This window comes from Acromyrmex echinatior, chromosome 19 (assembly GCF_024713525.1).
Source record: "Acromyrmex echinatior isolate Ae372 chromosome 19, ASM2471352v2, whole genome shotgun sequence".
Taxonomy (NCBI): Eukaryota; Metazoa; Arthropoda; class Insecta; order Hymenoptera; family Formicidae; genus Acromyrmex; species Acromyrmex echinatior.
Genome location: NC_141870.1, coordinates 1,331,813 through 1,344,540, shown reverse-complemented (window position 1 = coordinate 1,344,540; position 12,728 = coordinate 1,331,813). Strand labels below are relative to the sequence as shown.

Below are 12,728 nucleotides of genomic sequence, written 5' to 3'. Positions count from 1 at the left end.
AATCTTTTCCAATCTTGAAACGCATTCATGAACAGAACTCGAGTAATAACATTAAAAAATTGCAATTTAATAATTTTTTTATGCTAATGAGCATTTTTTTATAAAAATAATAATAATAATAATATATTAAAGAGAGCCTAAACCTAAGAATAATTTTATTGCAAAAAATATTGCTTTAGTCAAGGAATATTGTCAAATATTGTCGAAATCTCGTGATCGAATTTTGATATGACGTCCCGGAATCAGAAGTTTCAGGTTTAAATTCTGAGATATTTTTCGAAATAAAATTATTCTTATTATTAATATATTCTCATAAATAGGTGGTTGTGATATAATCCTTTCTCGTCACCTTTAGAGATCCTATACTTTTAGGATTCTGGATTTGTAATCATTCCCTTTCAGCCCTCTCAGCATAGGGACAGTTAGCATAAAAATGGTAATTGTCGTGAAACGTGAATTGCAGTCGTAAGTCAACGCACAATGTTTTGATCATGGTATAAGATAATGGTAATAAGATCATGGTATATTCTTATATCATGCGGCATGTCTAAGACTTAAGTTTCCACGACTCAGTTACAGCAGAGAGAAACCTGAGGGATATCAAGAGCGGCCATTGGCGGACATTAGCAATGGCGGCCATACCGGCTTCCGGCCTTTTTCAAATGACGGTTGGAAGCTTCTTTACACTAGCGACACCAATATCAATTTTATAGAATCATATGAATTATCGACACTACTAATCAAGTTGTAGCATCGAAAAATGTGCAAATCTCATTATTTATGAGATGATTAAATCAGATTTTCGATTTAAATGATAAGACTGATGAAAAAAAAATGACTGAATAGATTACTATCTGATAAAATTTAAGGCTCATATATATTTTTTCATCGATTCCAATTCATTGCTGAATTTCGTCTTAAAAATGCGAAAAAATTCAAATGAATGAGGTAAGATCTGAAAGGGACAAGAATTTTTGTTTGTATCTTATAAATTATTAGAATCATTTTTTGTATATGCATTGTTTTAAAATTAAGTATTTCAAGAGTGAATTAAAGTGAATGAGATTATCGAATAAACAGAAACTACGTATCTATGGAGACATCAGAAACTATTCTCGAAGCTGCATATTTACCTTGCATATCAGTATATATGTATTAGCAAAAGCGCTGTATCTACTTCCCAGGATCGTTTTAATACGCCAGATAATACAAACGGAAATATATTTATTAGTTATTTATTGTCAATACATTTTTTACTGATAAAATGTCGAAAGAGTGGCAAAAACAATCCGATTTTCATGATGAGAAAGAGTGGAAAGGGGAAAGAGATGATAACAGAATACATGAAGAAACTTATGACTCGAATAAATACGTATCCGGACCAAAACGCGTGACGAATGGAACAGTGCCCATGAACATTTTACAGTTTCAGTATCCTTCTTTATAATACAACTAAAATGATTGCTAGATTTTTCTTTTTCTCCTTTCGAGCCACGAATGTTTGCTGATATCGCGATGGTGCATTGAACGCAGACCTCGTATGAATAATATTAAAATAACATTAAAAAATGATTCTAAAATAATTTTACTTTTTGATCACGATTCATTCTAACATTATTTTGAGGTAATTGTGACTTGTTCTGTTTGGGTAATGAAATAACTGTAGGAGTTTCACAAAATTGAAAATATATGTTTCTTAGATAATATTATAGTCATTCATTTTCGTACGATTGTCGGAGATATTTTAATCTTTGTGTGATAGAACCGGACGTTGTCGTCTTTGCTTCTGGTAACATTTTACATTTCTTAAACACTGAAACCAAAAAGCTGTGGTTTAGAAGAGGATACATGGGTGGTGGAATTGGACATGTGACGGTATTCTTTAATTATTTATATCTATATTATAAACAATAGCCATACTTGCTTGGTACGTAAAAACTTGTATACAAAGAATCCTGTCAAAACAAAAATGCAGTAAAAAATAAAATCCATTTTTTCGTTAATTTTTAATAAATTTTTCTTGAAAAAAAATAAAAATTTCGAAAACATGCAGTGCAAATAATTTCTCACGATATTAGTTTGCCGCTTCTTTAGAAAAATCCAATGTTTAATCACATTGCCATTGGTGAAAATGGTATTAAACCTCCAATAATAATCTACGAATGGCCTTCAATGGATATTGTGACAATTTTATACAATGGCACGTTGAAGTCTTATCGTCACTTAAAATATAGGTATTTTATAAAGAATTTAAAACGCAAGATCACATTTATCGCTTCAATATATTTATACTTTAAATATTTAAATATTTTACATATATTTTATATATTTTTATATATTTATATTAGGTGCGCAACTAAGTTCTCGCTGTTATTTTCATGGCATCAAAATAACAACGAGAACTTAGTTGCGCACCTAATATAAATTTATATATTTTACATATTTTTGAAGTACGGATGGTTTGTTGCTGATGTCACAAGGAGGACATCCAGATTACACAATTACCTTCTGGGATTGGCAGAAGTCTAAAATAGCATTAAAATGTAAATCTTACAATAGAGATGTTTACAATATAACGATATCTCCATTGTTACCTGGATATTTAACGACAAGTGGTTCGGGACATATAAAATTTTGGAAAATCTCCAAAACATTTACTGGGCTTAAATTAAAAGGCGAAATTGGTAAATTTGGTCAGACAGAGATCTCTGACATTGTGGGCGTATATATCATGCCAGATGGCAAGGTAACATATATTATTCAAATGTATCAAATATTTTAATTTAGTCATTTTCAACTTAGAATATAGAATTATACTGTTTTTAGATTGTATCAGGCTGCGAGTGGGGAAACATTTTACTGTGGGAAGAAAGCTTAATTACTCTTGAAATATGTAGAAAAAATCAGCAGCCATGTCATGCTAAAGCAATTACACAATTTGAATATATGAATGGGGAACTTATATCAGTTGGTATAAAAATCTTTTATATTAATATTGCGGTTTTTATATTGTTATGGTGACAAATAAGAAAAAGCAAATAATGCAACAGGAGTATTAAAGAAGCATATTATTCAGTAGAATTGAATCAGATATAATTCTAAAAGCTTCTTTATAAATTATCATCGTGATATTGAAATATTAATTTATTAACAATGTAGAAATTTTCAAATGAGAATTTTTTTTTATTTTTATCTTTATCAAAACAGTCTGATGAAAATTCTTCTTAGAATCAATTATAAAATTTTTCAAAATTTTAATTTTTATGTAAATTTCAGAATTTTTTAGAATTTTTTTGTTCTAATTTTGACTTTTTAAAAAAATTTTTTAGACTTTTTATACGAATTAGAATATTTTTCAGAAGTTTCGAAAAAGTGCAGTTCATCTTTTTTAGAACTATTTACATTATACATATGTAATTTCTAAAAAATATTCTAATTGTAAAACTTTTAAGATTTCTCATTTTATAATTTTCAAAGAAATAAATAAAACGTAAAAGAAGTTTAAAATATTTTTTCAGAAATTTTCATAGCTTATAAATACAAAAAAATTTTTTAAATAATACAGAATGATACTTAAATTAAAATGTAGTCAGAATATAGGTACATATCTAGAGATTTAGGCTAAATGAGATAATTCTAATAATTTTTACGAATGAATTGTATAGGTATGGATGGATGGATTCGAATTTGGTTTTATGAAACTATAGATCAAGCAAATCTCTACAATAGGAAACGTTTTCTAGAAATTCAACCTATCTATGAATATCATATCAGTGAGAGCGATGGAGCAAGTGCAATGTTAATGTGTATACATAAACAAAAACCAGATAATCCAGAGAGTACATTTTGGTATGCACAAGTAAGTAACAAATTTCCACTATAACATAAATATTAAAAACCATTGATAGTTACCACCCCGGCGTTAGCAAATTTAACATAAAATAAAGAAAAAGAAAATGAGTGAAATATTTATGCAATTTTTAAATATCTTTTCTACTCAAGGATGGAAATGGTGGAATTTGGCTAATAGATTTCCATGACTTAACAACACAACTACCGCAAAAAATATTTACATGCCCTGCGGGCGCTATAGCCGACATGGATAATGCAACGTGGGGTCCTTTTGTAGCTACACTTAGTAAAACCGGGCAGTTGCATATTTATAATTATCTAGAAAAAAAGTTAATTTTGGCATACCAATTTAACGACACTGGTAGTCAAGTTGTCTGGTTTCCATGTCAGGTAAAAGTTGGGTTTTATAAATCTATATTCATCTGATTTCAATTAGACATTCTTTTAATATTATAGTAGATTGTAACATATATATACTAGGTGTTCAAAATAGAATGTTAGATATTTTTATATTAAAAAAAAATAATAAATTTAAAAAAAAAATTGTTCAAATAAGTTATTTGATTTAAAAAAAAAAGAAATATATTGAAATCTATATATATCTACAACACTTTTCTATAGCGTCAAATAACATGAGAAATTACATTCATTTTCTGGTATTTTATCGCTTACATTAGTTTTAGTACATATGATTACATTCCCCCCCCCCCCCCCCCCGGCCGTAAGGAATTTCACATTTTCTACATATATATAATAAATATTTTTATATATATAATACATATTTTTAATAAAATTATAATGTATAAAATTTCTTTCATATATTCGCAAGATTGAAGCAACAGGATCAACACTTGCTTGTGCTTTTGGAAGTGGTGTTATTCGTATAATTGTTGTAGCGGTATCAACGGCTAACACTATTGACAATATAAAAGGAGATTATGTTAGGCTGATTCAAGTCATAAAACCGCATAAAATGGCAATAACTGTAATGTCTCTAAATCCATTATGCAAGTACGAAAAACGTTATTTTAATAAGTGCTATTTTACAAGAGTCTTCGTTTTATAATCACTGATTTCAATAAACTTTTGTGAGTGTGTAGTATGCACTACATGTATGTACTACAGTAAAGTAGGAAATTATTCGAAATGAATCGGATCAACTATTTTCTAGATTCTTTTTGTTATATTTTTTTTAAAAAACGAAATAATTTTTCGGAAATTATAGAATGAGAAATTTTAGAATATTTCAAAATTGATTATAAAAAATTACAAATTATCTAAAAAGTAGAAAATTAAGTAAAAATTTTGAAAAATTATATATGAAGAATTAAAAAAAATTTTTTCGCCAAAATTTTGCCATAGATACATAGTTGTAAAAATATTTCAGCCTACTGGTGACTGGTGGTGAAGATTCAATTGTGTTTAATTTCAAAATTGTAATTACTGAAACTTTTCCTGTCATTACGCCAATTGGCTTCATCAAAGTACCTTCAGGAATCACGTGTCTCACGTGGAAACCACAATGTGTAAATAATATAATTGCAATTTAACACCGGATTATCCATAATTGTCCTCAATTTAATCCCATTTTACAGGAAACTACATTATTAATTGGATGTTCACAAGGTGATTGCGTAGAAGTTGTATTACCAAGCATACCTCAACCATACACTATAGCTTCATATGAACTTGTTCAGTGTCAACCGAAAGCATTTAAATTTCATTCTGTAAAATCTGCTATTCAAAGAGAATTAATACGCCTACATCGAGAGGAAGAGAAAAAAGAGAAAATAGCAAAAAGACGTGAAGAAATAGAACGATTAATAGCTGAAAGTCCTGGACTAGAAATTACCGAAGAGGCATTTTTTGGTTAATATATTATTTATTAACTTATCTTTATAAAATGATAATGTATTCTAATTTTATCATTTAATTTAAATTAATATAGAAATAAAATTGATAAAATTAAAGTAAGACAATTAAATTTTCAACAGATATAGAAGAAAAAGAAGAACCATTGCCAGAAATATATATACCAAAAATACCAAACAAAGTATTAACAGCACAATATATTAGTCAGGATATTATTTGGTTGTCAATGGCAGGATTTGATGCGGGATATATGTACGAATATCTAAGCCCGGAGGTTACAGAAGATATTGGGAAGGAGCCTATTAAAAGTATCCCAATATACGACGCAGATGACATAGAAATACAAAGTTGTCTCTTTTAGTAAGTGCAAATAAAATTAATTTTTATATAAAAATTGATTTTGTATTACTGTTTGTTCATCTTATGTTATCGTTAGTAAAAAAGGGAAGTATTTGTTTCTGGGAATGGAGCACGGAGAAATACGAATTTGTAAATGGAAACCCAAAAATTACACAGATCTTTCAGATTATTGGATACTTCCAATGCATGATAATTATAATGGTTACATCTCAAAAATGGTTCTTAGCCATGATCAAAACATGTTATTTACATGTGGATACGACGGAAATTTATTTTCTTATGAAATAAACGACGATACGCCATTCGAACAAATTAAATTTGAAAAAACGGAAGGGACTTTATCTTTAGTATGCATTTTTATTAATTAATTATTTCTCAAAACATTATTAACTTGAAATTAATATAATGAGACTGATTTTCATGTAAATGCATGCTCTAATAAATTAATTTTTGATATGATATAGCCATATACCAGTGTCGAAGATATCGAAGAAATTGATTATGCAAGTCTGGAAGAAATGATTCAACAAGCTGAATATAACAAAATTGAGACTGCGGCAAAACAAAGTAAACGTCAGACTTTAGAGATATTACTTAAATTAAGTGAAGAATATAACAAGATTGTAGAAAGGTTTAGATAATGTCAAATATATATATATGTGAAAAGAACAATTTTGCTGAAGCATATAATAATATATTTTTATTAAAGAATTTTCCTATTCCAATCGAAATTTGGTAATAGCTTTAATTATTATTAAAACTGCGTTATTTTATTCAAATTATATATTGTTTAAATTTTGTATAAAAGATTGTTTAAAAGATTTGTAAAAATATTGACATTCTAACAATCAGCTTGAGCATTCCATATAATTATTTAGGTAGACCAATAATTATTTTCAGGTTTGTATTTAAAAGACCTCGCTATAATTTTACGGAAATTGGACATGCCTCACCCTCCCCCCTTCTCCACACCATCTTCATCTCAATTTTATATTTTCACCCCAATTTCCAAGATTATAGCGGGATTTTTTTGGATACTTCAGCAAAATTGATCTTTTTGTGTAATTAATTAAGCAACGTTAAACAAAAATATATCAATGCATATTTTTATATATTAGGAATAATGCACTGCCAAAGTTTCATCAATTAAGTCAGAAAGAATTGGAACTGGATTTTAGAATTATAGCTGATCTAAATAAAGAATTGGACGCGGAAATGTCTACAGTATGTGAGAAATTGGCATTTAAAGTGGAGAAAAGCGAGCTTGGATTACAAAAACTTCTAAAACACTTCGTTCAACCTATTACATGTTTACCATTTGTCGTTTGCAAAATATCGTAAGTGAAAGTCTTTAAGTCTTAAAAATAACACGAATGATGTGATACCTATATTGATACAGGAAACCAGATAACATGGTATATTCTTTGCGTCAACACATCTTGGATATTGATGTTACTTTGCCTATTGGCACGATAAAACGTACAGATATGTCCGATAAAAAAGCGAATGAAAATAGGTAATTTGTATGCTTGATAAATATCTATTATGAACAATTCATACGTCTAAAACATATCTTTGTCTATTATGTAAGTAGTATAACGGATGTCAAAACGCAACATTACGAGATGGACGACCGAGAAAAAGATAAAGCGAAAATAGAAGAAGAAATTGAAAAAGTAGAAACGAAACCAATTCTGGATTTCTTAAAAGATATAAATTATGAAGACATGGAGACCAGCCTGGGAATTCAATTAAATCAAATGTTACGTAAATATACTTTGCGAAAAACAAGACTGGAACAACGCGAAAAAGAAGTTAGTATACTTTATATATATTAATATAAAAGTAAATATTGTTATTACTATTGTAATTTAATCATTTGTTTTATTCAGTGGAAAATTATTTATAATGAAAAGCCGGATATATCTATTAATCAGACGCACGATGTACTCGCTATAGAGGAAGCAAAAAGAACTATCGGTGATTACAAATTAAAGACATCTTCAGTTTTTAATTTGCAGTCGGAAGAACGAGATACTCTCTTTTCGAAATATAAAGAACTGCTAAATTGCCGAAAAAAGGTTTGCAAATAAAAAAATGTTTATTTATTTTCATTTATTTCATTTACTTTCATTTATTTATTTTCAATATATATATGATTTCATATTATATAATATATTTTCTGTATCAAGAGCTTTATAAAAACTTTTAATGATATCTGCAGCTTTATTATCAGCAAGAAGCTTTCAACACAAGCTTGAAAGCTGTGAGAACAGAAAAGGAACATTTGCATACGGAAGTTCTACATTTAATAAAATCCCTCAAAAAAATTCATGCCGAGATACCATTAAAAAGTGTAAAACCTTTGCCAGTTATTCCTGCGTTAAATATTAATGTCGAATTTCCCGAGAGAAAAATAATGGTATGTATTTCTACTCACAAAATAAAAATAACACTCAAAATATTGTAATTTCCTACTTAATAATGTAACTGTTACGTACATGTATTATATCATTGAGTGAAAAAGTATAATATTGGTGTAATATTATTGTTATTTTATGTTTAGTGTAGAGTTTTTATTGATAAGATAAGAAAAATGTAATAATGTATGTTATATCGTATAGAAAGAATTGAACAATAAATTAAATTATAATGATAGGCTCTAACAAATTAAATCTCTAATAAAATATAATTTTTTTAAGAGCTAACACTTTTCCATGAATATAGTACAAAATAAATTATTTACATATACTGCGATATCCTGTGTTGGCATATTTTATTTTTTGGAAGAATTTAAGTTATATATCGTATAGAAGTATAGACTGTCTACACAAAAACCTAACGTTGCTAAATGGGTATCTAACATAAAATGCCAAATTGATTTACATAAAATGCTCATTCAGCCTTATGCTATGTTTATGCAGCTTATGTTATCTTATGTGTGATGGGCTTTAATTTTTTCACATATGTAGATCGAAGAATATACATTAAAGGCGGACATGAAGCAAGGACGAACAGCAGTTTTGCCAGAGCCAATAATATCTGTTTGTCCAGACAGTCCAGACGAAGAATACGATGTGCTACTTCTAGATGAGAAATTTCCAAAAAGTGAAAGAATTTTTAGCGGACTGCTTGGTAGTCAAAAAAACTTTATATGTATACATATGTAAACTTTTTTAGTAGAAGTTCGTATTATTTTCTGTTACAGAAAAGAAAATGGAAGTCCAACCCACTGTTCAAAATAATATGAAGTTATTTTATTTAAGCGATGACATCGAGAATTCGTGGGAACGAGAAATGAAATTTTCTCGTATATTGCGAAAAAAACACGAACAGGATTGCATATTAAGATATATACAAACCAAATGCGAAAATATAGACAAAAAGTTAGACAAATTAGAACATGATAGATTGAACATTGTTACCAAGAATATCAATCTTAATTTATTTTTATTGACGCTCCGTCAAGAATACATTATCTTGAAAAAGTATGAAACAATGGAAAACGTATTATGTGACCAAGTTAATCTTAAATCAGAAGAAGTCGCAACAGTGAGGCAAAAGGTTAGTTAATGTTTTTTTTTTATTTTATTGTTCCAAGATTGATGAGATATAACGGTGATCAAAAATCTGTTTACCCAATTTTATATAAAACTGGAAATATGAAAATTTTTATAAAATTTAAGGGAATAAAGTTTTAGAAAGGGCAGTTTTGTTTCGTAAGAGTTAGAGGAAAATTTGTAAAAAGATCCCGAAACAGTTAGTTAACGTATTTTACCATGACTTTTATCTCCGCCGTAACTTCCTATCAGCGAGGATGAGTATGTACTACTTATAGGTGATTTTCGTGATACAAGAAATGTTCGTATATATGTTATAACATTCTGAACATTTCATTAATATTTGAATATTCTGTAAAAATTCTTTTACTTCCAAATGTACAGCACATTGGAAATATAGATCGAACTTTTCATAAATGACGTTAGCTGTGTAAGACTAAGAATTATATAATAATTAATATTTTCAGATACAGATAATAACCGATAAAGTTGACATTAAAATGAAAGAAATTACAGAATTACGTAATCAGATAAAGGATTCTTTTTCCAATTTCATACAAAAAATAAGTGATAACAAGTTCCATCGTTTTCTACGTAGAATATCGAAGAAGAAGTATAAAGAAGTGAAGGAAGACGATGGTAATAAGAGTATTTTAAGAACAATCAAATAAAAATGTTTCATACAATCATTCAATTATATCCAGATTTTTGGACCCTGTATTTGTACTTGGCACACCTTGTATGTATAATTAAAGTGTACAATTAATAGTGATTTATTATTACTTTAGAGAGTACTACGACTGAAACGGATTCAGAAGAAATGGACGATGATGATGAAGAATCCGAGTTAATATATTTCGATGAAAACGTATGTCCGCCAGAATGTGATAAAACACTGTATGACTTGGCATTTTCGATAAGAGAAACACGATATGCATATGAACATCAAATTAGGGATGCGCAACGAGTTATAGAGACCCTTTATAAAGAGATTCAAATTCATACGAAGAAGCTGAAAGCTGTAGAGAGTGTTTTGAAGGAAAATGAGGATGATTTACAAATGTTTATGGTATTATATTTAATGCGTTAATCCATTAATAAGACAGTCTCCTGGTAAAAAAGTTCTCATAATATTTCTAAGAAATTTTGTTTTAAATTTATGAAAATTTCTAGACAAATATTTTCATAATTTTATAGGGAGAATGTTCATTATCCATTAGAATATAGCTTCCGTCTTTATACGGTAAACTATTATGTGTCGTGTATGCATTGTGTTCAGAAGATGCAAATATATCAGTATATATGTTTTCCATGAACTGGAAATGGTATTTGTATCGAAAATATTGAGGACGTTGATATTCGTACTCTACCAGGTCATACTTTTCCAACGATATGTATAATCGTTTACCGTGTAACGCCGGGAGCCTTCTTTTCTTTAGAAATTATTGAATGAAATAAAATATCTTCTTAAAAATCTTGGAATACTTCAGAATTCACATATGTAATACTATAATTAAAGAATTCTAGGAAAGATTTGTTTTTTAAAAATTCTCCAATTCATATTTTACAAATCTAAGAAATTTTCTAAAAAATTATAAAATTATACAGAATTCTGAAAAATTCTGAAATTTATAGAAAAATTTGATAAAAAATTTTATAAAGAATTCTGAGAAAAATTTTCATATAAAAGTAATCGTACTTAATCTATTCAATAGCTTAAGAAACAGCAAAAATTAAACAATGTGCAAGTTACGGTGCTAATGAAATTACATCAGCTGCAATATTTTGGCGAGTCCCAAATTCCATTTAAAGTGCACGATTGCGTAGTATTTGATAAGAAAAACCTGTCTAAATTATACGCGAGAATACAACAGTTATATGAGGAAACACTTGAATTACATGTTAAACACAAGTACGTAAATTTTACATGGCAGGCCTATAAATAATATAACCAATATTGACGATCCTTATGAACGAAATAGACATGTTGTGTTTGCAGAGATGCTCGAGCACATCTTCACAGAATTAAACTCGATTGTAATCATATGCGTGTCAACAATAAAAAATTGCAAGATGAGATAAAACAGATAATAATGAACAAATTTGGCCAGAGTTTATCCTTAAATAAATTATATGAAACAATACTTCGTCGAATAGTATATGATATTAAAGCCAATTTAAGTGAAACAATGACGTATTTCAATAAACGAATCAAGCGTAAGTTGTGCTACAATAATATTATAATGTATTTTAATTTCATAGATTTATATTTCGCATTTATATTTTTATTATAGATATCAAAGAAAATTATGTTGAAGAATTAAGCATATTTAACAAGTTGCTCCGGGAACATACGCAAAAATTAAGTTTCTTAACACTTTTAATGGAAGAACAATCGAAACTTCAGAAATTGTTAAAGAAACGCATCATATCAAATGTAAATCATATTTATATTTGTTAAATATTTAATTTCACATTTATTAAAATATTGCCTGTAACATCGCTATTACAGGAAGAAATGCTGCAGTTGGAGGAGAAATACAAAAGTGATATAACGAAGTTAGAAAGTATTCTTGAAAATCAAATGCGACAGAAGCATCTATTTCAGAATGACATTAAGAATCTTAGATTAAAAACAAAGCCGCAATATCCAGTCCAATTTAAGGAAATAGTATCCTGTGATGAAGGTAATAATAGGAAGATTTCTCATTCTTTCGATATTTTAGTGTCATCACAATCATTAGTGTTTAATTATCTTAAAACAGAGATTTGTATATAAATATAGATATATTTTCGAAAAATAATGTTTTAAAATAAAATAATATAATTATACAGATAATAAACATACAAAATATATTTAAATATTGAATTTACAGGAACACTTTGATCCCATTATAGACGGAAATGGAGGAATTTTTTTTTCAATATTGATAACTTTAAAATATTATATCACATTATATGTAAGATTATTTAAGAAATAAATAACAGTGTTAATTAAATATGGTCTCATATTTAAATAGAATGCAATTGAACTCTCTGCAATTATTTCATAATAATAATATTAATATTAATAATTATAAAATA

General features: G+C 28.0%; 1 protein-coding gene across 1 annotated transcript; it reads left to right on the top strand.

The window, feature by feature from the left end:
- Positions 1-1,149: 1,149 nt before the first annotated feature.
- LOC105147394 (cilia- and flagella-associated protein 44) lies at positions 1,150-12,652 on the top strand. The gene is made up of 26 exons (XM_087416113.1): positions 1,150-1,431; positions 1,713-1,875; positions 2,095-2,234; positions 2,452-2,746; positions 2,827-2,971; positions 3,666-3,859; positions 4,003-4,242; positions 4,682-4,863; positions 5,240-5,378; positions 5,448-5,721; positions 5,847-6,084; positions 6,161-6,431; positions 6,549-6,715; positions 7,203-7,421; positions 7,484-7,600; positions 7,679-7,898; positions 7,977-8,165; positions 8,309-8,506; positions 9,057-9,219; positions 9,293-9,648; positions 10,112-10,283; positions 10,433-10,713; positions 11,360-11,556; positions 11,644-11,861; positions 11,939-12,081; positions 12,157-12,652. Exons 1-26 carry the CDS (start codon positions 1,265-1,267, stop codon positions 12,421-12,423), a joined length of 5,355 nt encoding a protein of 1,784 aa, XP_087272239.1. The 5' UTR covers positions 1,150-1,264; the 3' UTR covers positions 12,424-12,652.
- Positions 12,653-12,728: the final 76 nt, after the last annotated feature.